This window comes from Psammomys obesus, unplaced genomic scaffold (assembly GCF_907164565.1).
Source record: "Psammomys obesus unplaced genomic scaffold, mPsaObe1.curated_primary_1811, whole genome shotgun sequence".
Classification (NCBI taxonomy): Eukaryota; Metazoa; Chordata; class Mammalia; order Rodentia; family Muridae; genus Psammomys; species Psammomys obesus.
Window position 1 is genome coordinate 4011904 of NW_026596085.1, and position 26839 is coordinate 4038742.

Sequence of the window (26839 nt, forward strand, 5' to 3'; positions counted from 1 at the left end):
AGGAGCCAGCCGTGCAGTGGGGATTTCATTTTGCTGAGGAAAGTGGACTTTAAGTGTTGGACACGCTTTGGTTTAGATTGCACGGGAAGAAACACTTGTGTTTACAGTCCTTCATCCCGTTTTTATCCTGTTAGCCCAGGTTCCAACTGTGAACATTGTGTAAGAACAGCCCCCCCCCACCCCTAGAACATTAAACACATCAAGATGGTAGGAGGACCATGGACACGGAAGGGGGCAGCTGCCGAGGGCACTGTGCCTCCTGTGAGAAGCATGGGGCGAAGCTAGGGCGTGTTCTTCGCGTGTTCACTCAGCACGATCTGCTCTGTGGTTTCTGGAAACATATGGAAGGATTTGTGCATGTCTATTGTTCTAGATGTACCTTCTATTGGACTCTGCTGTCCAAGCGGTGCCTCTTCCCGCCAGACCCAATAGCTGTGCCTTGTCCCTATCAGGGTGTTTTCAGGACTAGCTCCAGTTAGAAAGGACAGTTTGTAAGGGTTCCGCTCCTGCAATCCACTTTTCATTGTGTTTCTAAGGATTGTCTTCCTCAAGTTGTTTGGATCTTACTCTTGAATGTGAGAGATGCCTTAAAAACCTCCAAGTGTCAGCTAGGAAGTCTTTTCGTGCAGAACTGAGAGTGCGATGTAGCAACAGAGGCTGGTTATATTTTTGTGGGTGAGATTATAATGCTGTCAGCTGCCCTTGCTGCCCTTGAAAGGGAGACTGGCCCCTTGGCCACAGCCTCAGAGCTCTGGCATCCAACTGCTGCGGCTGACCAGAGCGGGAAGAGGGCTTCAATGACCTCATGCAGCCTCCAGCCTGAGCACAGGCACATCATCATCATCACCACCATCATCATCATCATCATCATGAGCCTCTATGACCCATACCTGTCTTCCTGTCTTCCTGTCTTCCTGTCTTCCTTCCTTCCTTCCTTCCTTCCTTCCTTCCTTCCTTCCTTCCTTCCTGTCTTCCTTCCTTCCTTCCTTCCTTCCTTCCTTCCTTCCTTCCTTCCTTCCTTCCTTCCTTCTTTCCCTCCCTCCTTCCCTCCCTCTCTTCTTCCCTTCCTTCCTTCCTTCCTTCCTTCCTTCCTTCCTTCCTTCCTTCCTTCCTTCCTTCTGTTGGTTGGTTAGTTAGTTGTTAGTTTTCAAGACAAGGTTTCTCTGTGTAGCCCTGGTTGTCCTGGAAGTTGCTCTGTAGACCAGGCTGACCTCCCCTCAGAGATCTTCCTGCCTCTGCCTTCCAAGTGCTGGGATTAAAGGTGTGTGCCACCACTGCCTTGTGGTTCATGCTTTTTTGAAGTCTGCTCTCTCTCCCAACTTTTCTGGCAATCCACTGGGTTTCATCAAAAACTTTCCCAGTTTCATCTATTAGCTAATAATTACCAAAATGCACTTTCCGAGTAAATAGTGCATGCACACACACACACACACACACACATACACAACCATATAATCACCCAGAGTTATGCTGCAGCCATTTTCCAATAAGCAATACAGGCAAAGGCAGGTTCAGGTGAAAGGGCGGAAGCAGTAGCGGTGTGGTCCTTCTGGGACTGGGTGCTGCTGGGAAGAACCACAGGTAGGGCTTGGTAGGGGGACACATGCGCCTTCCCACTCCTGACTGCAGTCATCTCACCAAGGATGGCTCCCCACAGAGATATTTTGGACATCAGATAAGAGGAGTGCCTGACCATTTGTTACCTTGGTAAAATCAGAAGGGGTGTGGCAGAGGGTTCCTCTCTAGCACCACAAAATAATAATAATAATAATAATAATAATAATAATAATAATAATAATAATAAACAATAATAAAAGTATCTCATTGTGGCATGAGAGTAGTTTTAAAATCTCAGGATCGTGGCTCTGTGCCACATCTTCAGAAGGGCTCCTAAGAGGGGACAAAAAATTAAGCTCAGTTAATCTCTCTCTTTTTTTTTTTTTAAGTCAGTGTTGGGGGAAAATAGCATTCAGAAATTTCAACTGAAAGTATGTCCTTCGTTGTAACATTCTCTCCTTCCCCAAGACTACTCATTGTGAGTTCAGGGGTTGGTCTAGAGGGAACACTAGTGTGAAGGAAGAGAAGAAAGAACGTTTTGGACCTTGTCTTCCCTGATTCTGCTTCTTAAATGCCCGTCAGAGCATTTACTGAGACACCCCCTCCCTTGTTTCCCCCTTTCCGTTTCTGTGCTCATTCAGCCAATTTGCTAATGAAGATGCCGAAAGTCAGAAGTTCCTGACCAATGGCTTTCTGGGGAAGAAGAAGCTAGCCGACTATGGGGATGAACACGTAAGTGCCACCGCTTTCAGGAGGTAAACAGGACGGAGGGCGTCTGACCGACCTGAGGTCTCGGTGGGAAAACAGCGTGACTGAAATTTTCCAGCCCTTCATCAGCACATTCTCTGTTTATTCAGGCCCTTACTGGAATAAAGGCTTGTTTTTCCCATTGGCCATATGGCTGCATGAATCATTTATGAAATGTATTTGTTTTTTCAAGAAATCATCCTAACCCAAATGTAATCTGCAGCCATAAGTTGTTTTCCCTTCTTTTCGTTGCTCGCCTGTAGTTCCAGTTCTTCCTGCGGCCTGTGCCGAGGCCAAGCCTTGCAGTCCATCTCGACGTTCTGGGTAGTTAATGGCTTTTACTCGCTATGAGTTTTGTCTTCCCATTTGGGGCCACTGCCTCATGGGAGCAGGCTGACCAAAGAAAAGACCCCCCCCACACTTTGGGAAACATCTGCTCACGCTGCCCTTCTTTTCTCCAAGCACCCCGGGACAACGTCCTTTGGAATGTCGTCCTTCAACCTGAGTAACGCCATCATGGGCAGCGGGATCTTGGGCCTGTCCTACGCCATGGCCAACACCGGGATTGTCCTTTTCATGTAAGTGGACACACGGGTCTGTGTTTAGTGCCAGATTTGTGTCTAGCCCAACACCTGATGCAGGCTCTCTGCGAACAAGAGTAACCTGAGGAGATACTGGTAAATTGCCCTTGCGCTTATGTAGATCTGCCACCTAAGTGAACACCGGTGGGCTTTGATTATGGCGCCTGCTCTTTCGAGCGTCTTTAATCAAGTGGCAGAATGCTTGTGTATCCAACCACCAAAATGTGAGTGCAGCCCATCATTCCGCAGAAAGAAGTAAACTCTTCCTCGGAGCATCTCAGCACTGAGGGATGCTTGAAATAGTGTAGCATTCAGTAATCAGAAATAATCTCTCTCCAAAGCAAACTGGGTTCTTGGATAATCTTGGAAAAAATAGCTCTTGTCATCTACGAGACCTCTGCGTGCCCTGGTGCTATTCCTTGTGCCTCTGGGCACCAGACAGCAGCTCACTGGCTTTTGTGCATGGTGCCGAAGCCCTTTTTCCCTTCTTTATTTAATTAACTCCCCACATCTCAGCATGGCATCACGTCAGCACAGCCCTCCACGACCTCTGTGACAGGGGCAATGTATCACACACACACACCTTGGTTGTAACGCCCCTGTGTGCGCGCGACTGATTTACATAGTGTCTAGCTTCTCCGTGTCTCACCATGTACCCTTTCCTAAACCTGAACACAGTGCCTGGCATGGAGGATATTTGTGGAATGACTGGCGCGCGTTTCCAAACCTGTGCACTTTCGCCACACTTAGTCAAAGCCTGCCTCAAAGGAGCAGTGTCCCGCAGCTGACCAATAGGATGGCTGGACAGGGGCCTTGCCTCTGACGGACAACCACAGGCGTTTGCATGATCACCCACAGTTTGGTATTTTCCAAGACACGCTTGTCTGGGGTCACATTCTTCACAAGTGTAAAGTTGCACATTAGGAATCACGTGGACGTGGGAGCCTGGTCCCCAACACAATGCTCGAGAGCTAACGGTCTAAGAATGTAACACTCACACTTTATTAAATATATGCTATTTGTGGCCTGATGGCACATATGATTAGGTAATCACACAGCTATTTAAGGACTGAGGATCGGAACTATAAATATTTATTTTGTGTCAAATGAACTGTGTTGTGTATAACAGTCTCTAGCTGAACGGGTTTTTATACTAACTTTAATAAGCCGTGTTTGAACTCAATTAGCTGTTACCATCTGAATAGTAGGCTCATGATACATTTGCGTATCTATATGCCTGTGTAATGAACACAACCTTTGAGACAAAAAGACTGCCTTCTCATTAATCTTTCGTGCCATTAAGAGTAATTAAGAAATTATCCCAGTGCATTGACGAGCAGGAGCAGAAAACACTTTCCCCAACCACGGGGCCACGGAGCACCCGGAGAACATTGCATTCCACTTTTAAAAATGAAGCCTCCATTTTGCCAGGTTAACTTGACCAGAGCCATCTCCTTGCTAAACACCGTGCGATGTGCTTTGCCCATCTAACAGACGAGGAACTTAATTCTAAGCAAGCGACACAGCATTCCATTGATTTTGTTTTTCGGAATGTACACCATGGCAGGCACACGTTTAAGATATAGGAATGCTCATTATTTTTTTTTCCCCATGGAACAAAATCGTGTAATCTGAATTACGTAAGTCTTTAAAGACAGGGCTATCCAGGCTGCACCTATGGGTGAGCCGTCGGTTAGGCTGTTCTGGAGGACTTGGTTTCCGGAAGACAGGGACACCTTCAGTGAGAGTAGCTAGGGTGTGCGGTCCATGGTCTAAAGGTACCAATGCAGCAGGGGTCTCTCGGGGACTTTCAGATAAGCTTCGGGGAAAAGTGTGTGCACAAATAAGCTAAAAAAAAAAGAGGGAAAGCTTGCTTTTTACCGCTTTAGATGTTAGTGTTACCCTTTCACCTATTATCTAAGTGATGCAATCCACATTCATTCGTTTGTTTGTTTGTTTGTTTGTTTGTTTGTTTGGGGCAAGGTCTCATTTTGTAACCCAGGATGACCTTGAACTAATAATCCTCCTGCCTCAGCTCTCCAAGAGTAGGGATTACAAGTGAGTGCCACCATGCCCGGCTCTGGCCACACTCTTCTTTCTGTGATCTAATTCTTGGTTTTGGAGACACACTGATGAGCACTAACATAAAAGCCATTTGCTGAGGCTCCTGACAGCAGGCTACATCTCTTCTGAATATGATCAAGGGCTGGTCCTGCTGTCTGTGCTCAACCCTCCTCTGCTTTCTTTAAGGTACACCCCCCCCCATGAATAAGGCACCTTCTCTTCTCATGGACAAGATCAGGAGTCAAAATGTCCGAGTGTCTAAGCCTAGGTTTAGCCAGGTTCTTGACTTTTACTGCTTTTTGCTCCTTTTGTTTTTTCCCTGCCACCCATTGATGCAGACATGGTGTGCAGGCAGCGGATGCCGAGTAACGTGCTGTGTTAACTGTATGCACATTGGCGTCTCCGCTTCGATGTAAGCAGCTTTGGGAGGTCGCTGAAGCATGTGTGACGTAGAAAGTCCTGGTTATGCGACACCCAAGGGGACATGGGGCAGTGTGAATAGTTTTCTGAAATCCTCCAAAGGCATAATTTTGTTGCAAAGTTGATGATCGAAGAGGCAGAAATCGTTGCTGTAGCTTATTGCAATGTTTAGCACAGCAATATCCCACCCATTATTAAAAAACAACAACAACAACAACAACAAAAAGACCAACTTGTCCTGTGTGCTTTCTGTTCTGTTGCAGAATCATGCTGCTCGCTGTGGCAATGTTATCACTCTACTCGGTTCACCTGTTAATAAAGACAGCCAAGGAAGGAGGTACGCTGCCCTGTGTCCATGTCTTCAGCCCAAAGGCTCCTCTCCTAGCATGATTCTCTCCACTTACACAGCATTATAAGCTAAGGAGGCTGTTAAGCAGCTTCACAGTTTATTTATTTATTTTTTTCTGACCCCAGCAATACAGTCTCTCAAGGTTTTTAGTTAATTGGATGAGTGAGGGTCAAGAATGAAAGCTGACTGGCTCAAGTTCAAGCCAAATGCCAAGGTGGTGGGGGAGACCTTTGGCAAACGGAAGGGATAGGTCCTGTTACGAGCACTGTGCAGCTCAAGCAAATGGAGCCGTTGCTTCTGTCTGGAGAGCATTTGACACCGCTCTTTGCTTTCTGGGGTCTTGTCCTTCGGTTTTTCCCATTTCTCGGTACTGTTTAGGAACATGCTTACTATCCCAGAGTTATATAAAGAAACGCTAGAGGTGTGAAAACGATGCTCTAACAGCAATTTTATCTTCTCTTAATAGGGTCTTTAATTTATGAAAAACTAGGGGAGAAGGCATTTGGATGGCCTGGGAAAATTGGAGCCTTTGTCTCTATCACAATGCAGAACATTGGAGGTAAGGTGGCAGCTGGCAGCGGACCGTTTGTAGGATGCTCAAAGGAAAAAAACAATAAACAACTGGCAACAACCAAGCACCTTACAGAACAACCACTTTCTAATTCTTCATCTCACCACATTCCCTCCACCACCACCAACTGAACCCACTGAATATGCATGAGCTCTAACACTGAGCTCTTCCCCCAGATCCTGTAGTGTTTATTGATGTTTTTAGATTAAAGTCTTAGGAAGACAGCTCCTGAATCTCCAAAATTATATTTTTTGCTGTTGGTTAGTTGGTTGGTTGGATTTTTTACTGGTTTGGGGCTGTAAGCATCAAGCCTGTCAAAGAGTCCATTCTACATTTGGTAAAAATCTTCCACCTTACAGAGATTTAAATTATCAAGCATTTCATAAGATCACCTTATGCTTGCTCCTAAGACCATCTCATGGTTGCTCTGGTTTGTGACAACTGAAGGAAGGGGACCTGAATGTGTGTAGCCCTTAACTCCTCAGGCTGAGTGATGGCACCATAAGAGTTCAACGTGTTAATGCAGACACTCATCCAGGTGTGGATCAAAGCAGGCTCTGTGTCAAGCTAAGCACAGCAGTGTGGCGGTAAGAGAGATAAGATTGCACACCTCCACCGCAGAAAAATGCTCTCGCCTTGGCTATTCCGTGTGATTAGCAATTTGGCATAAGGGGAGCTACTTGTATTGCTTAAATTAGCAACCCCACATTTAGAACACTTTAATTTTTCAACCCCTTAAGAAGTTGGCAATTCACCACCTGTGTTTTAAACATCAGCAGGGTGATGTTGACATTACCCGAACAGGTCTGTAGCACCCTGAATTTCCAAAGACCAAACACATTAACGGTGGGTGGTGACATCACCGAGACTCAGCAGCTAAGGGCTCTAAAATGGAACGGTCCCTTAGCGAGCTAGCTCATCAGAAACAGCTCCTGTTTACGCTCTGTAAGACTCTGCTGTAGCCAAGGACGTTGTAAAGATTAACCAAGCCATGTGGACAGAAGACGCAGCAGGTATTTGGGGAAATTATTTCATTTCATTCTGACAGTAGGGAAAAAACAGAGGTTCCGAGGCTGGCGGGGGGGGGGGGTGCCCTTTGCCTGAGGTACAAGCTTGGCTGTGTCACTGAATTTCTCAAACTCCTGAGCTGCAGGCGAGGATTTTGACAAACACCTGTCCTCTTCGAGACTTTCAGGTGATCAAAAGATGTAACCCACAGAACTCAGCAGTGTCAGAAACGCCTGGCACCATTCTTACCTCCATGGAAGCTTGGGGACTGATTTGAAATTAGTCAGAGTTCAGGGTACAGCTTAGAGGCCTGTTCACACCACTGCCCCCCCTCAACACATACTTAAAACTTCTGTGTAAAACTGTAGTGTGTGGGAGCCAGAACCCAGATCCCTGTGCATGCCAGGCCGCCATTCTAACCCCTGAACTACAGCCTCAACCCTGCCGGGTTTATTTTTAATAATTGTACCCTTCACCATGTGTCAAATAACAAATTAGTGTCAAATTCCACCAAATGGTGGACCCAGGAAAGAAGTGTTGCGCAAACCCCTCCCACTGGAGGCAAAGCTGTCATGGTTACATATGTGTGCACGCATGTGCACAGCCAGAGGTTTCAGAGTTTATGAAATTTTCAAAATTGTGCCGATGAAATTTGACCCTTTCTGTGATTTTTTTTTTTAATTGACCGATGGGAAACCGGAAGGAGAGGGGGAAAAAAAACCCAAATCCGTAACAGACACAATGGGGGGGGGGCATTTTCTCTTATACTCCATTATCAGTCTGGAAGACTTCCGGTGGTCATTGCTCTGAGATGCTCTGTGCAGCTCTGGGAGGCCACAGAGGGACAGGTGTCCCTTAGGGAAAGCCAGAGTGACTGGAGTGCCTGGAGGCCTGCCTCACAATTCTGCTCTCCTGGCTTCGGCCTCCGCCTTCTTTTATGAGACCGCTACCCGCAGACACAGGCAACGCAGTTGGTGGTGATCTCTAACTGATGAGTGGAAATGTGGTGCTGGGAGTCCCCCTAGAGCCCTCGGTTGGCTTTAACCCAGAATCCTCGTGGACACTTAGCAGCGGCCCCGTGTGTGTGAGCAGCAGGGACAAGCATCTGCTCTTGAGGAGAAGCCTTGCAGAGTGCATGTGGCCTTCCTATTCTGCTTTAGGGATGAGATGCGCCCCCTCCCGCGGAGAGGGGGCCCCCTCCCAAATACCTGTGACTCCTTCCAGCTTGCAGGGCGTGATGGTGTGCGCACCACCGCTCACCTGTCCCTTTGCTCTTTTCAGCCATGTCAAGCTACCTCTTCATCATCAAGTACGAGCTACCTGAGGTGATCAGGGCGTTCATGGGGCTTGAAGAAAACACTGGGTATGTCTGACCTTCTCCCCGCAATGCTCAGAGACTCTGCTGGCCTCTTCTGTTCCCAACACCCTCTTTCTTTGTTTTCTAGGGAATGGTACCTCAATGGCAACTACCTCGTCGTGTTTGTGTCTGTGGGGATTATCCTTCCACTGTCTCTCCTTAAAAATTTAGGTATTAATTCACTCTCTGAAGTATGTTTATCTTCACGTCCTAATCTAATAGGGAAGCCGATTTTAGATGATATAGTCACCTTGCAAAATCTTCCTGCTACTTCCTAGGTTACCTTGGCTATACCAGCGGATTTTCCCTCACGTGCATGGTGTTTTTCGTCAGTGTGGTAAGTGCTTTGTTGACGAGGTCCTTGCAGCCTGGCAAGCACGCCGTGTTTTATTAGTGTCCTCATTTTCGCCCAAGCGCTTCACCAACATGAAATAGTTCTTGCATCACGAGCAATTTTATTGTATTCTAATTTGGAATTAAAAAGGGACAGTCATGGGTTTAAAAATAGCTGAATTAGAATGCCAAGGTCATAGCAAATGGCATATGCTAGGCTGTCTGGGGGAGCATTTAAACAAAGGACCATGGTAGTGATCCAGTACTTAAGAAGGTGGAAGTAGCATACATGAGTGGCTGGGACCATGTCTCTATGGACCAGCCAGTCTCTCTCCTGCCTGCTACCCAGTCGGAGAGGATAACTGTGGTGGAAGAAATCAGTTCCGACAAAGGAGAAACTCCTCGAAGCATCATAGATGCGAACTTTGTAAATAATTTCCCCCAAAAAGGTAAAGGAAGGGGGGGGTAGTTTTGGTGACTCATCATGAGTAGTTTGGTATGAAATGTAAGCAAGACATTATCTTTGTCATGGGAGAGCCAGAGAGGCCTGGAATGGGCTCACCACAGCCTGGTACTATTGACCAGAAAGCAGCACTGTTCCTGCTCTTTCCTCTGAGCAGAGGTGAGAAGAAGCCTTCACGGCCAGGCAATCCAGGGGACTCCTCAGCTGAGTTCTTTTACTGCAGCCCTCAGGACACACAGATGGATTTTTATTTCACTGTTTCCCCCTCAACGCTTGATTTTTTGTTTGTTTGGTTTTGGTTTTGTTGCTTATGGCTGCATCTAGGTGATTTACAAGAAGTTTCAAATCCCCTGCCCTTTGCCTGTTCTGGATCACGGTAACGGGAATCTGACTTTCAACAACACACTTCCAATGCACGTGATCACGCTACCCAATGACTCGGAGAGCACCGGCGTGAACTTTATGATGGATTACGCTCACCGCAACCCTGCAGGGCCGGAGGAGAGCCAGGCCGCCACCGGCCCTCTCCACAGCAATGGAGTGCAGTATGAGGCCCACAGCGGTGACAAGTGTCAACCCAGATACTTTGTATTCAACTCCCGGGTAAGTGACAGTCCTCGTGGGCTGAGCACCGCGACCTCTGGATCTTACTTCATAAACTGAGGTGCTCTGGAATCGGCCTCTGTGCTGGACCTCTAAACTCGTGGTGTTGTGTTTGTTCTGCAGACGGCCTATGCGATCCCAATCCTAGCGTTTGCCTTTGTCTGCCACCCCGAGGTCCTTCCCATCTACAGTGAGCTGAAAGAGTAAGGCAGCCGTCGTTTCGGCATTCTAATTTGATTTGCAAATGTGTTAGTTTATTCAGAGGTGCTTTACGAGGAAGTGTGCCCTGTGGCTTTCCGCACAGGGATGCTTTGAAAGTGAAGCTTGATGTTCTTTCTCTTCCCAGTCGGTCCCGGAGGAAGATGCAAACAGTGTCCAATATCTCCATCACGGGCATGCTCATCATGTACCTGCTGGCCGCCCTCTTCGGCTACCTGACGTTCTACGGTAGGTCACCCCGTCCCAGTCAGTCCGGCGTGCTTAGACTGACAACTCATCTGGATACATAAAATTATTTCTGGTTCCTTCCGTGAGTATCATGACTATAGATTGGGCACTCTTGCTCTTTAGCTTCGCCGCTTTTCCGAAGGAAATGGACTCTGGAGCCATCTGGCTAAGAGATTCCAGCAGCTTGAGAAGCCATGTTGATTTTCTTTTTTTAAATCTCTCAAGGTACAGCTAGGTTGATGGCTCAGTAGGTAAGGCATGTGACATCTGAGTTTGAGAACTTGTACAAATACAGGCATGGTAGTACATGTCCGTAATCTCAGCTCTGGACAAGCAGAGAGGGGAGACTCCCTGGGTCTTATAAGCTAGCTAATATCTGTGAGCCCTGGGTCAGTAAGAGACCCTGCCTCAAAAAATAAGAGAGAAAGCAGTTAAGGGAGATACTAACATCAGCCTCTATTCTCTACACGCGCATGTAAGTTCACCTTCCCAAAGCCCAAATCCGTCAAATTAAATTCATTTCCTCCATGTACAGATGATCTTTCTTTGTCTAGTTTCCTGCTGTAGCCCAGGCTGGAAACAATGAAAATGAATCCAACTGTATACGGTAAAACTCTTTTTGGGGAAAGGTGGCTGCCCAGAAAATGGCAGAACTCACAGTCCTTAAGTTTGAACCCGCTTCTTCTCTACCAAGCAGTTAAAGCTGGCATCCTGGTACATTAAGTAAAATGTCCTAAGAAAAAAAGATAAGAAAAATTTTCCTTCAGTCTGGAACTAGTCTAAATTGTATGTGTGTTTATATGTTCATATTTATTTAAATGCTACACATATAAATATGTATCTGTTTATACTATTATATTTATGTATACAAATTATGTATATCTTTATGTATAAATGACATGGCCACAGTATGCATTGAACATTCCACCTGGCATCTCAACACTACACAAAGAAGTTGGCATTATTTACTCCCTCCAAAAAGTGTAGCCTAGTAGAGAAATAATTGCAAGTATGCTATCATATTTGCACATTAGTCAAGGTATCAAGACACGTAGACATTTTTAATAAACACCTTCAACTTTCAACATTTTTTTTAAAGTTCTGTTATTGTGTTCCTTGCAAGACACATAGCACTTTGGAAAACATTTCAGTTATTTTAAAATAGAAAAGGAGGTGTGCCTGTAATCCATACACATGAAATTTCAAAGGCTGGCTACAAAGTTGTAAGTAAAGGTAATTCTTCATCCTCCTGGAACCTCAACTTTTTTTTTTTCTGATTTGGTAAATTACATTGAATGCATGACAATTGGGAAGGAAATGACTCTGAAGAGGCCTTTCTTTGCTTAGGTGTCTTTTCTATTTGACTGACTTTTGACTGTTACCCAAGCACTTGCTCTCACTTTGGCACTAATTTCTCAGTGGTTGTGTGTTAGTGAGACTTAAGATCAATGCCGCTGAGTACGTTTGTACCTCTTTGTCCCATCTTGAGAGTATTGAGGGGAAACCAGGCTATATATGATGTCATATGTGTCTATGTGCCATTTGTGTCTTGATTTCATATTTTATGTGCACTTGCGTCTGGAATTCTGAATGGTCATCCTTAAAGAAGGCATCAGATAAATCAGAGTAAAATGGCTGAGAAGGCAGTACAAGAAGGAAAGAAAAATCGCAGTAATTTATCCTTGCATGTTTTTAAATGATTTTTGTAAGACAAACACCTTCATAAACCTCTAAAGGAGCTGAGTTTGGACCCCCAGCACCCATAAAAAGCTGGGTGTGGAGGCATGTGTCAGAAACCCAGCACTACGGAGCAGGGAGGTAGAGCCCAGGGTCTTGCTGGCTGACCAGTCTAACCGAAATGGCAACCTCTGGGTTTACGGAGAGACCCTGTCTCAAGGAGTAAGGCAAAAGAGTGACTGGAGAAAATATCTCAACATCAACCTCTGGCTTTCACATGTGCTCAAAAGTGAATACACACACACAGACACACACAGACACACACACACACACACACTCACACACACACACAGAGTGAGAGAGAAAGAGAGAGAGGAGAGAGATGGCAGTCCTAGAGTTTCCACACTGGGTGCAAAGAAGCTGCACCAGGATTAGCTGGGCAGGCAGGTCAGAGGATGGTGATGGCTTGGGCATGACAAGCCTGTACGGCTTGTTTTCCATCGTCCTGCTTTGCAACCCTTCTTTGTAGCAGACATACGATGCGAACAGTCCCGTGGAAGCTCCTTAGCAGCTCTTCAGCCTCAGGGCCATCTGCATTCCCAGGCCTGGGCTGCTTTCACTGTCCTGTTTCCTCCCTCACTGTCACGTGTGTGTGAGTGAGTGGCCAGTGTCAGCTCGGCAACCTCCCCCCAACCCCAACTCTTCCTCTTGCAGGGGAGGTTGAAGACGAGCTGCTGCACGCCTACAGCCGAGTGTACACATTCGACACCCCTCTTCTGATGGTGCGCCTGGCAGTCCTGGTGGCGGTGACATTAACGGTGCCCATCGTCCTGTTCCCAGTGAGTACTGCCTCGGTGTTCATCGAGGGATCTGTGGGTTTGCACTTGTTCGTCCCAGCCAATTATTATTTTCTCACAGAATTTAGGAGGCACTTAAAGTTGAATATATAGAATATATATTCACAGCGAGCAACGTTATATAGTGTTTTTTAAGGTATGACAAAAACCATGAGCTTTACCTTTAAATTCAAATTAAAAAAAAAAAGCAGACCTTGGGCTGTCATCTATAGACTAATGAAAGTCAGAGACGTTCTTCTGTCTCCGGATGTGTGGAAGCCAAAGCCACACAAACTTCAAGATCATGTCGTACCTTGCCATAGTTTTGAAGGCATTTATTTCAGTTTGTTCCTCAGTTTGTGGTGCCGGGGTGACTCTAAAAGGTCAGGTTATTGGACCCGACGTCTTGACGACCAATGGGAAAGAGACTCTTTAAGTAAATGACCAATTGGGAGAGTGTTTGTTTGTTTGTTTGTTTGCTTTTTCACCTCTCCCACCAAAAGCGAGTCCTGCCCTCTGGCATTTGAAATTCCTGCTCCTCCGCTCAGGGTTTCGGTCTGTCTCACAGCACTGGGCTGGAGGTGAGGGTGTGGGCTGCCTGAGTTAAAACACCACCTATGGACAGACACCGGTCTTCACCCTTCTGCCAACTCTGTCCCTTTTGTAAACACTGAGTTTACTCATCCATTTTAGGGATGTAGAAACAAGGGGCACAGTAGCCAGCTTCGCTGGGTACAAAATGTTCCCCGCTAGACTCGGCCCGAGAGAGCTGCATGTCCAATCTGCCCCGGTCCCTTTAAGTTCAGCTTGTGTGCTGAGGGTGTATTTTGGCACATTCCTTTTTCCTGAGTGCATGAAATCAAATCCCTGTCACTATCGCGGCTGATCCTCCACTCTGAAATAGCGCCTGGCCTGCAGTATATCTGTGAGCACTCTGGTTGTCATATGTGGGGCGTTAGCCTAAAATGAGCTCAGGCTTGAGCGGGGAGCGCTATAGGCTAACATTTCTCGGAGATGGTTACTCTGGGCCAAGCCTGTCTGGGGTCCTCCTTGTGAGTCAGGAAGTCACTAGGTTTCGGTGTAGCAGGGACACTGCATGGTTGCTTAAGTATTCTATGCAAGGGGATCTGCTACATGGGTGTGGCCACGCAGCTAGGAGATAACTGCTGAGCTGATGGACATGGGGAGTTACAGGCTGCTTTGAGATAATACATCTTGACGCTGACAACCCGAACCTCCCTGAGAAATTCTTATCTTATGGAAGAGCAAATGCCCCGGACTAGATCTGATCATCAGGGCTATAGTAGTTTGTCAGTGTTGGATGCCATTTGGATCAAAATTAGGCGTAAGAACCAGTATCCAGAATGATAACCAATGTCTACCGTTTCCTGTGTATTTTCACTCAACGTTGGCAATCTGACACCACGAATGGCGTGGCCTTTCACTGCCACAGTCATGGGAAATGTCAACAGTGGTACAGGCAGGACGGTGAAAGGCCATCAGAGGGGGTGCGCCAGCCGTGCTAGATATGGAAAACGGGTTTTGGGTGAATCTTGCCTTGCCTGGAATGTATGAACTGGTTTTTTTTCTAGCTTATTCATGTGCCGTTAATCCATGTGAGTGAGGATGTGGACAAGCAAATCAAATGGCCATGACTAGGATGCTGTGGCAGGAAGTTTCAGCTTCCCGAAACTCTGATGTGTTTCTGACAAAGTGGTAGCTATTATAGTGTTTTTATTCATTTCTTATAACTTGGGGGCAGGATTTCAGAGATTAGAATGCTGGGCGGGGCTCTCTGGGATGGCACAGGCTTATCTGGATGCCATGACTCTCCCCGATAGCTCTCTTTGCATTCAGAAACACTCAAGCACCAAAAAGCTTCTCTATTGGCCTTAAGGTTCCCATATACAAGCAACAAAATAAACCTAGTCTGGGTTCAAATCTACCAGTTTGAGCTATTATTTTGCACTTTTTTTTTCTTGCAGCAAATGGCACCCCAGCTTTTCTTAGGTGATAGGATAAGGGTTTGTCTGCTCAGTTTCCTCCTATGCTACTTGTCATCTCAAGTGAGGTTGGGCTTTTCCTTCTTGGCACAAGTGTATGGGAGCCGGCTGTGATGGTCACCAGACAGTTGAGGAAGTCAGACGAATGGAGGCTAGCTTTCCGTTACCCGGATCTCCTTAGGGGTAGGTGGGCCATCCACTATGGGATGCCCCTCCTTGCAGAGGTCGGGTGATAATATTTGCAGCTGTGCTTCCCTTCGTTCAGTCACGGTCTCCCGTTCCAAAGCACGTACAGACACGGGCATAGAAACGTGGTGGGCATTGTCAGAAACTGCAGGGGAGTTGCTATTCCAAAGATGCCGTCCCTGGGCGATAGCATCCTGTAACCGGAAGGAGGAGTCATTTCTACTCAGTGGGAGAATCTTCGTTTATTGAGGGCGTCAGCCAGGGCTGTCAGCACATCTGTGGCTTTCACCCTGCGTCCCCGTGTTAGCACAGAGCGCCTCCTAACGGGGCTGTGCTGGAGACACTGTGTGGGGACGACTGACGTTCTACCTAGAACTTGGCCGGGTGGAGGTTAGGAGGTCCTAACGTCATTCTAGGTCAGAGGCCCTGCCTGGGGCCCGGGACTTCCCCGGCTTGCGTCTGACCCATATTTTTACATCCTTACCCGCTTGCATCAGTAGATAAAGGGGCGCGCGGGTACCGGGGAGTGCACCGGGGCTTTGTGGGTAATAGGGCTGAGTTAGCTCTGTTGTTTGCGTTCTTCCTCCGCGGTAATGTGGAATGAGCAGAGTTTCCTTCTCTGAGCCTGTCTTCTAGGTGCGGTTGCCGGCTTTAGGGGAGGTTAACACTCCACGTTCCCTCGGTCCTGTGAGGGGTTTTCTTCTGCTCACTCACCGTGAGGGCAAAGCTACGTTTATACCTGTACATTTTCTGTCCTGTCATTTGAGTAGGCAGAACCTTAATCTGCCATGTGGCCTACAGAAACCGTATTTCTTCCCAAAGGCCCCAGACATACAGGATTGCCTTTGATTCAGTTTTTTATTTGTTTGTTTTTGCTTTTTGCTTTTTTTTTTTTTTTTAACTGAGGGCATCATTTTAACAACAAAATACATAAGCATAGCATCTTCATCAAACACGAGTCTGCATTCAGCTGCTTTCCAGAGTCAGACACACCCTCGGGCAGCACCACTCTAGAAAACTTACTGCATGCCTACTGACGCCACCACAGTGGTCAGACAGCCAGCCAGTCGTTGTCACAAGTCCCAGTGGAGACTGCCCGGCCACTGGGCAAAGTGGCATCAAACTGCCCACTTCCCTCTGGGTGCTGTTCACAGTAAGTTTCATAGTTGTCACTAATCCAACTTTTCAGAATTTTCACAAAGTCACTCTTAAACCATTTGCAAGACTGGACTGTTTAGTTTGCCATTCTAGAAATGAAATTCCCTTTGACCTACACAGATGGCTTTAATTTTCCAAGGATGGAATGAAAGGAATGCCGCAGGAGAAACTGCCGACAGTTTAGCTTGGAATTATGGGTTGGTTTTTTTTTTTGTTTTTGTTTTTTTTTTTTTTTTTTGGTTGTCCATACATGTTTCAAAGTGGAGTTTGCATATGCTGTCTCTGTGGTGAGTTCCCATCTCCATACCAGTATGAGAGTTCGGGACTGAGCATTTTACGTGAAAATCAGTCCTATCACTTCTGAACATGGGGAGCTCCAGCTAAACTGAAGGGCTTATTCTCGGAAAGGCCGGCAGAGCAATTCTACTAAGTCCGAAAGAGTGTCCTCATAAACGGATTCCAGAGATAAGCCTGTTTCTGTGTCAGGCTGTCCTATCCCACATGCTCTCTGTCCCTCTACCACAGCGACCTCTTTATCTCCTGACACCCCGCTTATGGAGCTCTGTTGCAATCTGAGACTTCAAGCACTTATTTCAGCTGCTGAAATAGGGCTGGAAGCTGTAAGAAGCCTGAGGGAGTGGAAAGATTCCTGCTGTCACTTTAACTCAGCATTTACTGAGTGCCTGCTACATGCAAAGGAGCGAGCCGGGCCTCTGAGGAATGTTGAGGTTATTAAGTCCCCTTGGTTGCCTTTTGTGGATCTGTAATCTATTAATGTGTGGGAACAAAGGGGGAAACACAAAACGTATCGCATTTTTCTTTTTCAAAATACCAGTGGAGAAAGCTAAACACGATGGGAAATCAAGAAAGGGCAGAGCTTGTGGCAATTGCTTTACAGTCTGCGGCAGTTGTCTCTGGGTCTTGTCCTCATGCTTAGGCTGGTCTGATGAGAATAAGACACACCTAACTATCAGCAAAGGGTTGCTGCCTGCAAGTCGCAAGCGGCTGCTGGCTCATCTCTTCTGCCTGAGCTTATTTTTTTAAACGAAGATTCTAAGGTCCAAGAAAGTGAGTGCATGATATGCAACCAAGGAAAAATATCGCTCCCAGACATGAAAAATGAGCATGAAATTTGCACAGCAATACCAACGGACTTAGTTCTGCTGAACTGTACAAACTTAGGAGCAGTAGAGATTATAAATGCAACACTGGGTGTGTTTCAACACAATGAAAGTGAGGGGGAAAAAGCATCAAGGTATTTTTAACTGCAAGGGGGGAATAAAATAAAAACAAAACGCTTTAGATTAGAATACTTAAAATCATCGCAGAAATTAAAACCAGGAAGTGACTGTGCCTTTGAATATCTTCGTCCCAGATTCGTACCTCAGTGATCACGCTGCTGTTTCCCAAAGCACCCTTCAGCTGGGTGAAACATTTTCTGATCGCTGCAGTGATCATTGCACTCAACAATGTGCTGGTCATCCTTGTGCCCACCATCAAGTACATCTTTGGATTCATAGGTAGGTATCAGAGGCTTCTGTTTGGTCAGCTCCGACTTCCACCACCCTAACTTTCAAACACGGAGACAGTGCAGCGTCGGCAGGGCTCCCGGTTCCCGTCAGGCTCATCAGAATCCCGTCAGGCCCTGCTGGGCTCAGTGACCGGCACTGGCTGTGTTCTCCTGCTCCCAACCCATGGTGGGAGTCACCTCTAGCCATTTAGTCCAAGGGCCTTTCCAAGAGATGAGGGAACTGAGCTTCAAAGAGATCAAGTCATTTTGGTGGACACAGGATTTGAGCTCTGTCTTCGAGGGAAGAATAAGGAGGACAGTTGCTAACTACCGAAAGCCCCTCAAGTCTGTGAGTGCCTGATGGGTGTTCAGGACGTCTTTAGCGGAACAGGAGGCTGATAGCCCAAAACAACTCATTTCCTTTAGCCGCGTGGTCTGTTGGCACATTTAATTTCTCAGTCTGGGCAGGGAGACTGAGAAATTTTAAGGGCAGAAGAGAATCAGGGGGGGACAAATTGCAGAGGAAGAGCGGACAGTGAGAATGCGTGATGGGTTCAGCCCCCTGAGTGTGTAGTTGTAGTTCTAAGTCTTTACCAACAAGTATTGTTCGGCTTTTTACTGCTTGTTATAGTTAATAGTTATGAGACACATTTTAATATGCGTGAGCCATGTTTTAATTTTCTCTAGAAAGACACAGTTCTGAAATACATCATCAGGATGAACTATGGCTTGAATGTTGCTTTTAATGCTAGGAATAACAAAATAGCATTATATTTGCCTGTCCTGAAGCGGGTGCGACCTTAACCCTCCTGCATCTCTTTCCTCAGGGGCTTCTTCTGCCACCATGCTGATTTTCATTCTTCCAGCAGCTTTTTATCTCAAACTTGTCAAGAAAGAACCTCTCAGATCACCCCAGAAGGTTGGGGTAAGTAAGACCTGCAATACCTCCTACCATAAACACCTCTTCAATTACTCAGAGTACACCAGAAAACATGCATGGTGCAGAAAGCTGAAACAATAAGCAAGATGCCGAAGCCGAGGCTGGTTAACACAGTGGTTGGGGAAGAGAGGGTTTCTGACATTCTGAGGACCTGAGGATTTCCCTCCCTCAAGTAGCAAATCTCTAAATCCTGTGGTGAGTTCTTCCACGTGGCAGATGCTGGCTCCGTAAGTTTTCCCGCAGGCGTGTGTGTTACGTGCACACGGATATTCAGCGCGAGGCTGGATAGGCTTTGTGACACCGTAAGGCACTGGGTTCCCTCCCACTGCTGGGGTAACGCCAGCATTTTAGTTCCGTCTTAGTTCCAGCTAGATTCACAAGGGCAAAGATGGCTTCACGTGCCTTCTATCATACCCTATAGGTTCTGCTGTTTGTATCACAGTGTTAAAAAAAAAAAAAATAGAAGCAATTGTTTTCCAGTTAATCTTTTCAGGTGTAAAAAAATAATCTTGCTAAACTATGGGCTGCATATTTTTCCATAATAAATACTACAGAAACATACACTACAAAAGATGTTTTACTGGTAATTAAATATTATTGGTGACCAGTTAAAATAGGTCTTCTAGTAAGGCTTGAAAAGAATACCTCTAAATCCGAGTTCGAGTCTTGAAGTTATTCATGTCTTGAGGTACCCAGGAGCATAGGGCAGCTTGACAGGGCAAACCCCTCCTGTTGTCTTTTCCCCAAGTTTGGACTCTGTATACTCCATCCTGCCTCAGCATCCGCAGCAGGGTGCGCCGGGGAAAGGACTTGCCCCAGTTGTAACCATTTTCATGTTGACTGGATGTAAAGTGAGTAAAGTTGTCGTGCAGGCCTCTGCTAGTGCCAGCCTTCACCGGCTGCTCTAACAGGTCTCTGTGGGATATGTAAGAACCCCTCCAGTTAAAAATATGGCATATAGACGTGTTCTCAACATTCCTACGTACAAAGATGCCTGCGCTTGGTCTTCTTCTTCTTCTTTTTTTTTTTTTTCAGAAATATTTAACATACGTTGGGATTTCATTTTACTCATGCGATTTATCGGTTGTATCATACATGTCCCCTTACAAAGTCCAGCTCTTTCCACTCGAAAAGTCCTGAGTATTTCCTACATCATTCAATCTTCTCCTATGGCTTAATTTTTGGTAATGCCTATATTTCTTACTCTTCTCAATCCTTAGGCTATCTGTTTTCACTATTGTTTTTTTTTCCCTTCCTCCCTTCCTTTCCCAGTGAGGGTCCTAAACTGACTTGCCATTTTTCACTGAGACAATACAAGGCCCGTAACCAGCCCGTGACCGTGTCCTGAAGCAAACTGTGCTGCTCTGTGTCTGCTCACTGACTGCCCCCTCTGAATTTCAGGCCTTGGTCTTCCTTGTGACTGGGATCATCTTCATGATGGGTAGCATGGCACTCATTATCATCGACTGGATTTACAACCCTCCGCTTCGCAAGAATCACTGACCCTGAGGGGAAAAGCTTTTCTCCTGGAAATGGCTGCAGTTACGCTCCAGAGGACATCTTAGTTGCCTTGATCGGGATGTTAGTCAGAGGAGATGACGAGAAGATATCCAACGACATTTTCTAGCTCTGTTGCCTGATACCTGTGGAAGAGAAAAGGATGGGTTTTGTTGGGAATGGGTGAATGATGCATTAAACGTGGTACACGTTTCAACCCAGGTCTTCTATTGCAGTGTGTGATGCCCAAGGTATGTTTTGCAACTGTGCAAGCAGAATCCATTTGGCTGCATGTCCTGGTCCGCAGACAATACCCTGTCCCCGTGTTTGCTCCCCACATTTCACAACCCCACATCAACAAAAAATTGTATTCTCAGAACACAGAGCAAAAATGCCGTGGTTGGCAAGGCTGTTATCACTTAAGGCCGTCTCCCATTCTGCACCTACACTAAGGTCTGTTGACTGACTGAGACAGGGGTGTGTCTTGGGAACTGTCCCTGTGAGGTACATGAATAATGGATGGCTACCTAGAGTACTTTTCAGTACTAAAGGAGAAGATTGCCCAACCTGCTTATTAAAATGAATTAGTGACTCTTTCATTCGATGTTTTTTTTAATGGTAAATGTTAAAACATTTCACTAAATATAGAGGGGTTTATTTAATTATCAAGAAACAACTACAAAAAAAAAAAAAGTCAATGCTTTTAGCTAAATTGCCCAAAGAGGAAACATCTGCTCTTTCGTGTTTTTCCTGATAGCTTTGTCACACTTTGTCTTTGAGCAAGGCTTTCCCTCTTGTCTTCCATTCTCATTTCATAATTTTCAGAAGACCACAATTTATATGGAGACACACTACCCAGTATTGTTTGATACATTTTTATTTGATAAACATTCAGTGCAGGAAACTGTGATTTTGCTATATGTTTGTGTATATAATCTCATTCTGTGGTTATCAGAATGTTGACATGTGGTACATTGGATTTTTATTTTTTACATGTGTAGTTTTCTTCCTTCACAGACAAAACATTTGTGTTACTGGGGTGGGGCAGGGTATTTAGCTGGTGGGCTCAAAAATCCATGTGTTTGTATCTGTCCATTGGAGACATCTAAATATTAAATCCAAAGTTGTACATAGTTCAGTAATGCTCTTCACTGTTTACAATACTATAATCATCTATAAGTAGCAAAGAAAGGGGCTTCTCATGTATAAATAATTTTCAGTACTAACAATGAACTTAGCCTGTCTAGAATAGGGTTCAGTTCATTTCAGCTCCCCTAGGAACTTACTGACATCCCTCTGCCATAAATATAATGTCAAGTGGTTAGAAATGGGTACACTAACATGACAGGCGGAAACATGGACTACCGTTCGTATTCCCATCCACAGATGCTTGGATAGAAGGGGGTGGAGTTCAGTTCTGTTCACTGGCTGGAGTTTCTGGTATTTGCTACTTCTTTTTTTCAATTATTTGTTGTGAGATAGAAATATCGTACCCGCAGCGATCATGCTGTCATGCTAAAACAGCTCTTCTGCAATGTGCCTAGGAAATATACATGTATGTTTTATATGTCATTTTCTGGAGTTATAAACTATAAAACGGTGTGCCTTGTGGTGGAAACTGAGCATTACTAGAAATGACCATAACTTTTAAGTTACTATGATTTGGGAGGAAAAAAAAAAAGAATCACCAAATAGCATCTTTAACATGTCTTTCCATTTTCGTTCACCCAACAAATAAAGGAAGATAGAAAGTGGAAAGGGTGTGTTGCCACTATTAAATATGTTCAATTTGCACACATTTAAACGTAAAAATAAAAGATCAATCCAAAAATATTAGAAACCTGCAAAAGTCTGTACATATTTCAAATATTTGGCATTTAGAACGACTAACTTCAAAGTTTCCCCATTTTTAATTATATAAATATTCAAGAGCAATACGACAGTGCCAAAGACTACACACAGCACCGTTCTTTAGTGTGGCCGTTTCTAGGATTAGTGTTCACACAGGCTTCAGGGCAGATTCGCAGAGCGCCTTGTTCTGATAAATTTATCCCATTTGTAAACAAGTACAAATTTTATTTTCTTATATCATTTATAAGATGGTTCAATGTATTGGGAGGATTTTTTTTTATTACAGAAAGTGTATATTGGTATATAATAAATGAACTTTTCAAATGACCTGGCTGTGGCTTTCCTCGTCAGTAAAGAAGGCTGTGGGTTATCTGTCCATGAGACAAAACTGAAAGTCTTAATAGACCTGCCTTCACTGAGGTACGTTCACTGTGCGTGTGCAGAAAGTGTAATTCCCTCAACCACCAAAGATAGACAACACACCCTCGTCTAGCATGTGCGCATACTATCGCTGCTGTAAGAAATGACTGCACACTTACTGGTGTGAGCACATATGGGAAATTTAAAGCCAGGCACGGTGTCACACACCCGTACTCCAGCAATGGGAACCAGAAGCAGAACGGCCAATCTGAGGCCACCCTGGACTGCCCAGTGAGGCACGATCTCAAAAAGTCAGGGGTAGAAATAACATCCTATCTTACGGTTGTGGAAGTTCATTCTGTCTTAAGTTAGACAAGTGCTCTGAGCAGGAGACCGGGGGACACACATCTCTCCGGGCTCTTTCTTACCTTTGACTCATCCTTTGTTTTTTAATTTTATTAAATGAAGATTAAAGTCGAGGAAGGAACATCGGCTGACTAATATTGTGATGTGCAGGATGCTAAGATATTTCACATCTTGGAGGCCAGGAGGCATTTCTCCACGTGTGACTCCGCTGTGGGGACATCCCAGGGAGCAATGGCCTTTTGGCTTAGTACTTCTGCATCAAGAAGCACTTGCGGCAGAAAGATGATTCTGTGGGAAAACATAAACATCTATGATTCTCACGCAGAGATTAAACATTGGCCTGTAAGAGTTGTGCTTTACATGTTAAAAACAATATGGGTACACTTTAACAAATGCCTTTACATACTTTTATATATACATATATTTTACAATATACAGGAGTTTTTAAATTAAAACCTCTGTCTAAACTTCTAAAAGGCCTTTTTTAGTAATTAGACTTTTTTAAAATTCCGAATCTACAGAACAGTGCAGCCTGGTGTGGGAAGATGTCTTTATTCCCCAACAGGCAGCCAGAGAGCTTAGTTCCTGTGGGCAGGAGCCTTTTCCACTAACCAGTGGCAGGAGTTCGGCCACTGGCAGCTGCTCAGAGATCTAGTGCCTGGGATCCTCTGTCTTGTCACACTGAGATATCTGGGGTCTACTTCCTAGGAGATCATTTCATTGCAGTCGGCACTACTGACACAAGACTGGCCCTAAACTACGAGCTCCAAAAGAGAATTGGAATAGACGTGTGACATGGGATGCCCCATATATAACTGAAAATCACCTGTCACATCAAGAAACAATCAAACTACAGTCTGAATGAGGAAACAAAAAGCTAACTAAGACTAACACTAAAACCAATCAAAAGACAAGGATTTGTAAGGTAGCCATCTAAAAATTTAATAATGAATCATAAATCCTTCTGAAAAACTAAGATATTCCAAAACAGAAAGCGAATTTTAAGAACCACACTAATATAAAATGTAGCATGGAAAAAATATAGTAGCAGAAAGTTAAATTCACTGAATGTGCGAATGGTAAGAGACAAAGGAAGACAAAAATAAAATAAATTTAGTAGATGAACAGTAGGAGGAAAGAAGGTGAAAACAAAAGATAAATTGCTCAAAATACAGTGAGTCTGTGTTGCTGTGGGACAAAAAGCAGCAATAAATTCAACATTTCTGTTGTTGGATTTCCAGAAGGAGCTGGAAGCCCAAACCTACATATTGAAAAAGCTGAGTAAATTCCAAGTAGTATACACTTTTCAAAATGTGTGCTAAGTTAATAGTCTAGCCTTTGGAAACTAATGTCAAGAAAAAAAAATCTCAAAAACAATTTGAGATGAAATAACACACCAACTGTAGAAGACCACTAGCATAAAAGCCTAAGGATTCCTCATGGAGATCAGAGAGAAGAACACTAGCATCTTTAAGGCATGAAAGAGAGTCGGCACTGTTATTCCTATACCCAGCAGAAGTGTTTCTCAGGCAGTAAAGTAAAACAGCTCCACTCCCCCAAAAGAGAAACAAAGAGAGCTTGTTCCAGACCTTCTAAAAGTATTAACTATAAAATAATAAAATATTAAAAATTTAAAAAAGTTCTTCAATAAGAAAAGAACAAATATTAGAACACAGAAAAGAAGAAACAAAGGAAAAACAAGAAATACAGGTGACCACAATGTATCTTTTTGTGAACTTATAAATATTTTTATTTTTGAGAAAGTTTCACACTGCGTAGCTCTGGCTGTCTTGGAACTCACTATCCAGACCAGGCTGGTTTCAAACTCACAGAAATACATATACCTCTTCCTTCTCAGTTCTGAGTTTAAAAGTATGCATGGCTACATCTGGCCATAAATACATTTTTCACCAAAAATGAATCATCATCTGATACCAAAGGCAGTTTTTTAATCGGGAAGGTAAAGTTTTGAAATAGAAGTGATGGTCCGTATTATGTTCAGTTTGGATATTGATAGCAGTAGACTGTATTAAGTCACACAGATCGCATAAACACACATAAGTATAACACAGAGAACAATTGCTTTATAGCAGCAATACAAAGGCATATTTAACACCATAAATAAATAAATAAACTTAGGGGGTTTCAACAATGTTTACATAACCCACCAGAATCCAAGAAAGTAGAAGAAAAAAAAAAAAGAGAATGGATAATAAAGTAGCAGACTTAGAGGCTGACACTTTAGCAGCAACTTTATTAACAAGTGTGATTTAAATATTCCAAACAATAGTTATCAGAAGAGCACATAAGAGCTACAACGTACTAATTATGTGCTGTTCGTAAGAAATTGACTTCAAATTCAATGACCTGAGTAGGTAGGAAGAAAAGGTGTTTTAAAAGATATACATATAAAAATCAACGATAGAGAAAGGAATGTTGTGTTAATTAGATATAGAAGAGCCAAAGAGTATCATTTTGCTCATAGCATAATAATGATTAAAAGATCATCTCAGCAGAGAGGACCATTGTCTCAATCCTAACATATCCTACTCCAACAACAGAACTCAAGACCCTTCAAGGAAAAATTGACAGAGATGAAAAGAGAAATAAATAAATCCACCATTACAGCTGAGTACCTGACCCTTTCAGAAGCTAATAGAACCACTAGACAAAGTCACCAAAGGCCTGGGAAGACGGCTCAGTGCGTAAAGTAATGCTGTGCAAGTGTCGGGACCCAAGCTCAAATTCACAAATGCCAGGTGCCCAATGCCCACTCTGTAATTCTAGTACTGAGAAGGCTCAGATGAGGGATCGCCAAGGGCAAGCTGGCTAGCTAGACTAGCTGAGTCAGCCAGCTCTGGGTTCAGTTGAGAAACACCTGTATCAATGAATAAGGCAGACATGACGAGGAAGACACCTGATGTCGGCCTCTGCACATGTGTCCAGGTAAACATATAGCTCTGTGCACTCACATACATGTGTAAAAAGAGAAAGAAGCAGACATGAAAACATAAGAGTAAGACAATCAACCAACAGGCTCTAATTGGTAGGTGTAGAACATTCTACTGTCAATAGCAGGAAATACTGGTGTTGAGTTCTGGAACGTTGCTAAGGCAGACCGTATGCTGAGAAACACAGCAAAGCTCAGTAAGTTTAAAAGATCATAATCATATAGCCATGCACAGTATGTTTTCTGGCAGCGATGGAGTTAATTAAAAATCAACAACAGAAAAGCAGTGGAGATCAGATCTCCAAACCCATGGAAATTAAACAGCACACACCCACATCATCTTCGGGGCACAGAATGTCTATGAAAGGAAAAGTGATAATGTTTAGAACTGAATGACATCTTAGAGCCTCAGAACACGCCACGCAGGGTGCACCTGGGTACTGCTGAGAGGGAGGGTAGAGCTTATGCTGGAAAGGAGGCAAATGCAGCCACGTGTACCACATTCTTGCTTCCTCGGGTGGGCCAGTCATTTGGTGGCTAGTCCCTCAATCTCTGCGCCATCTTTATCCCTGCACATCTTGGAGGAGGGGTAAATTTTGGGTTGAAGGCTTTGTGGGTGTTTTGGTGTCCCCCTCCCTCCACTGGAAGTCCTGCCTGGCTAAGAGGTGGCCTCTTCAGTCTCCATGGCCCCTGCAGCTAGAAGCCTCAGCTAGAGTCACCCTCATACCTTCTTAGCAGGCTACCCAAGTGTATCTACATTTGCCAAGGCTCTTACACAAAGAACCTCAACATGACCAGGACAAGGGCACCACCATAGACCTGCTAATGTGGGCAGAGGAGGCATATCCTCAGAACATCAATGCTGTAGTTCTAAGAGGTGTCCCCAAACATCCACACACTGAAGGCACGATCACATCCCATTGTTGCAGGATATTTGATCCCATGTGCACCTCGAGATTGTGAACTGTGAAACCCTATCTTTTGTTTGACGTGGTTCAGCCCTAG

At 44.7% G+C, this 26839-nt stretch overlaps 1 protein-coding gene across 3 annotated transcripts in view; it reads left to right on the plus strand.

Moving 5' to 3' along the window:
- Positions 1 to 22485, plus strand: part of Slc38a4 (solute carrier family 38 member 4) — a 57874-nt gene extending 35389 nt beyond the window's left edge. For all 3 annotated transcript variants that reach the window (XM_055626879.1, XM_055626877.1, XM_055626878.1), the window contains exons 3-16: positions 2199 to 2289; positions 2767 to 2882; positions 5633 to 5706; positions 6185 to 6277; positions 8579 to 8660; positions 8743 to 8825; positions 8933 to 8991; positions 9775 to 10053; positions 10177 to 10256; positions 10400 to 10500; positions 12892 to 13016; positions 17736 to 17880; positions 18698 to 18795; positions 20212 to 22485. In XM_055626879.1, coding sequence (XP_055482854.1) covers positions 2199 to 2289; positions 2767 to 2882; positions 5633 to 5706; positions 6185 to 6277; positions 8579 to 8660; positions 8743 to 8825; positions 8933 to 8991; positions 9775 to 10053; positions 10177 to 10256; positions 10400 to 10500; positions 12892 to 13016; positions 17736 to 17880; positions 18698 to 18795; positions 20212 to 20313 — 1528 coding nt within the window. In that variant the 3' untranslated portion in view covers positions 20314 to 22485. The remainder of the gene's footprint in view (positions 1 to 2198; positions 2290 to 2766; positions 2883 to 5632; positions 5707 to 6184; positions 6278 to 8578; positions 8661 to 8742; positions 8826 to 8932; positions 8992 to 9774; positions 10054 to 10176; positions 10257 to 10399; positions 10501 to 12891; positions 13017 to 17735; positions 17881 to 18697; positions 18796 to 20211) is intronic.
- Positions 22486 to 26839: the final 4354 nt, after the last annotated feature.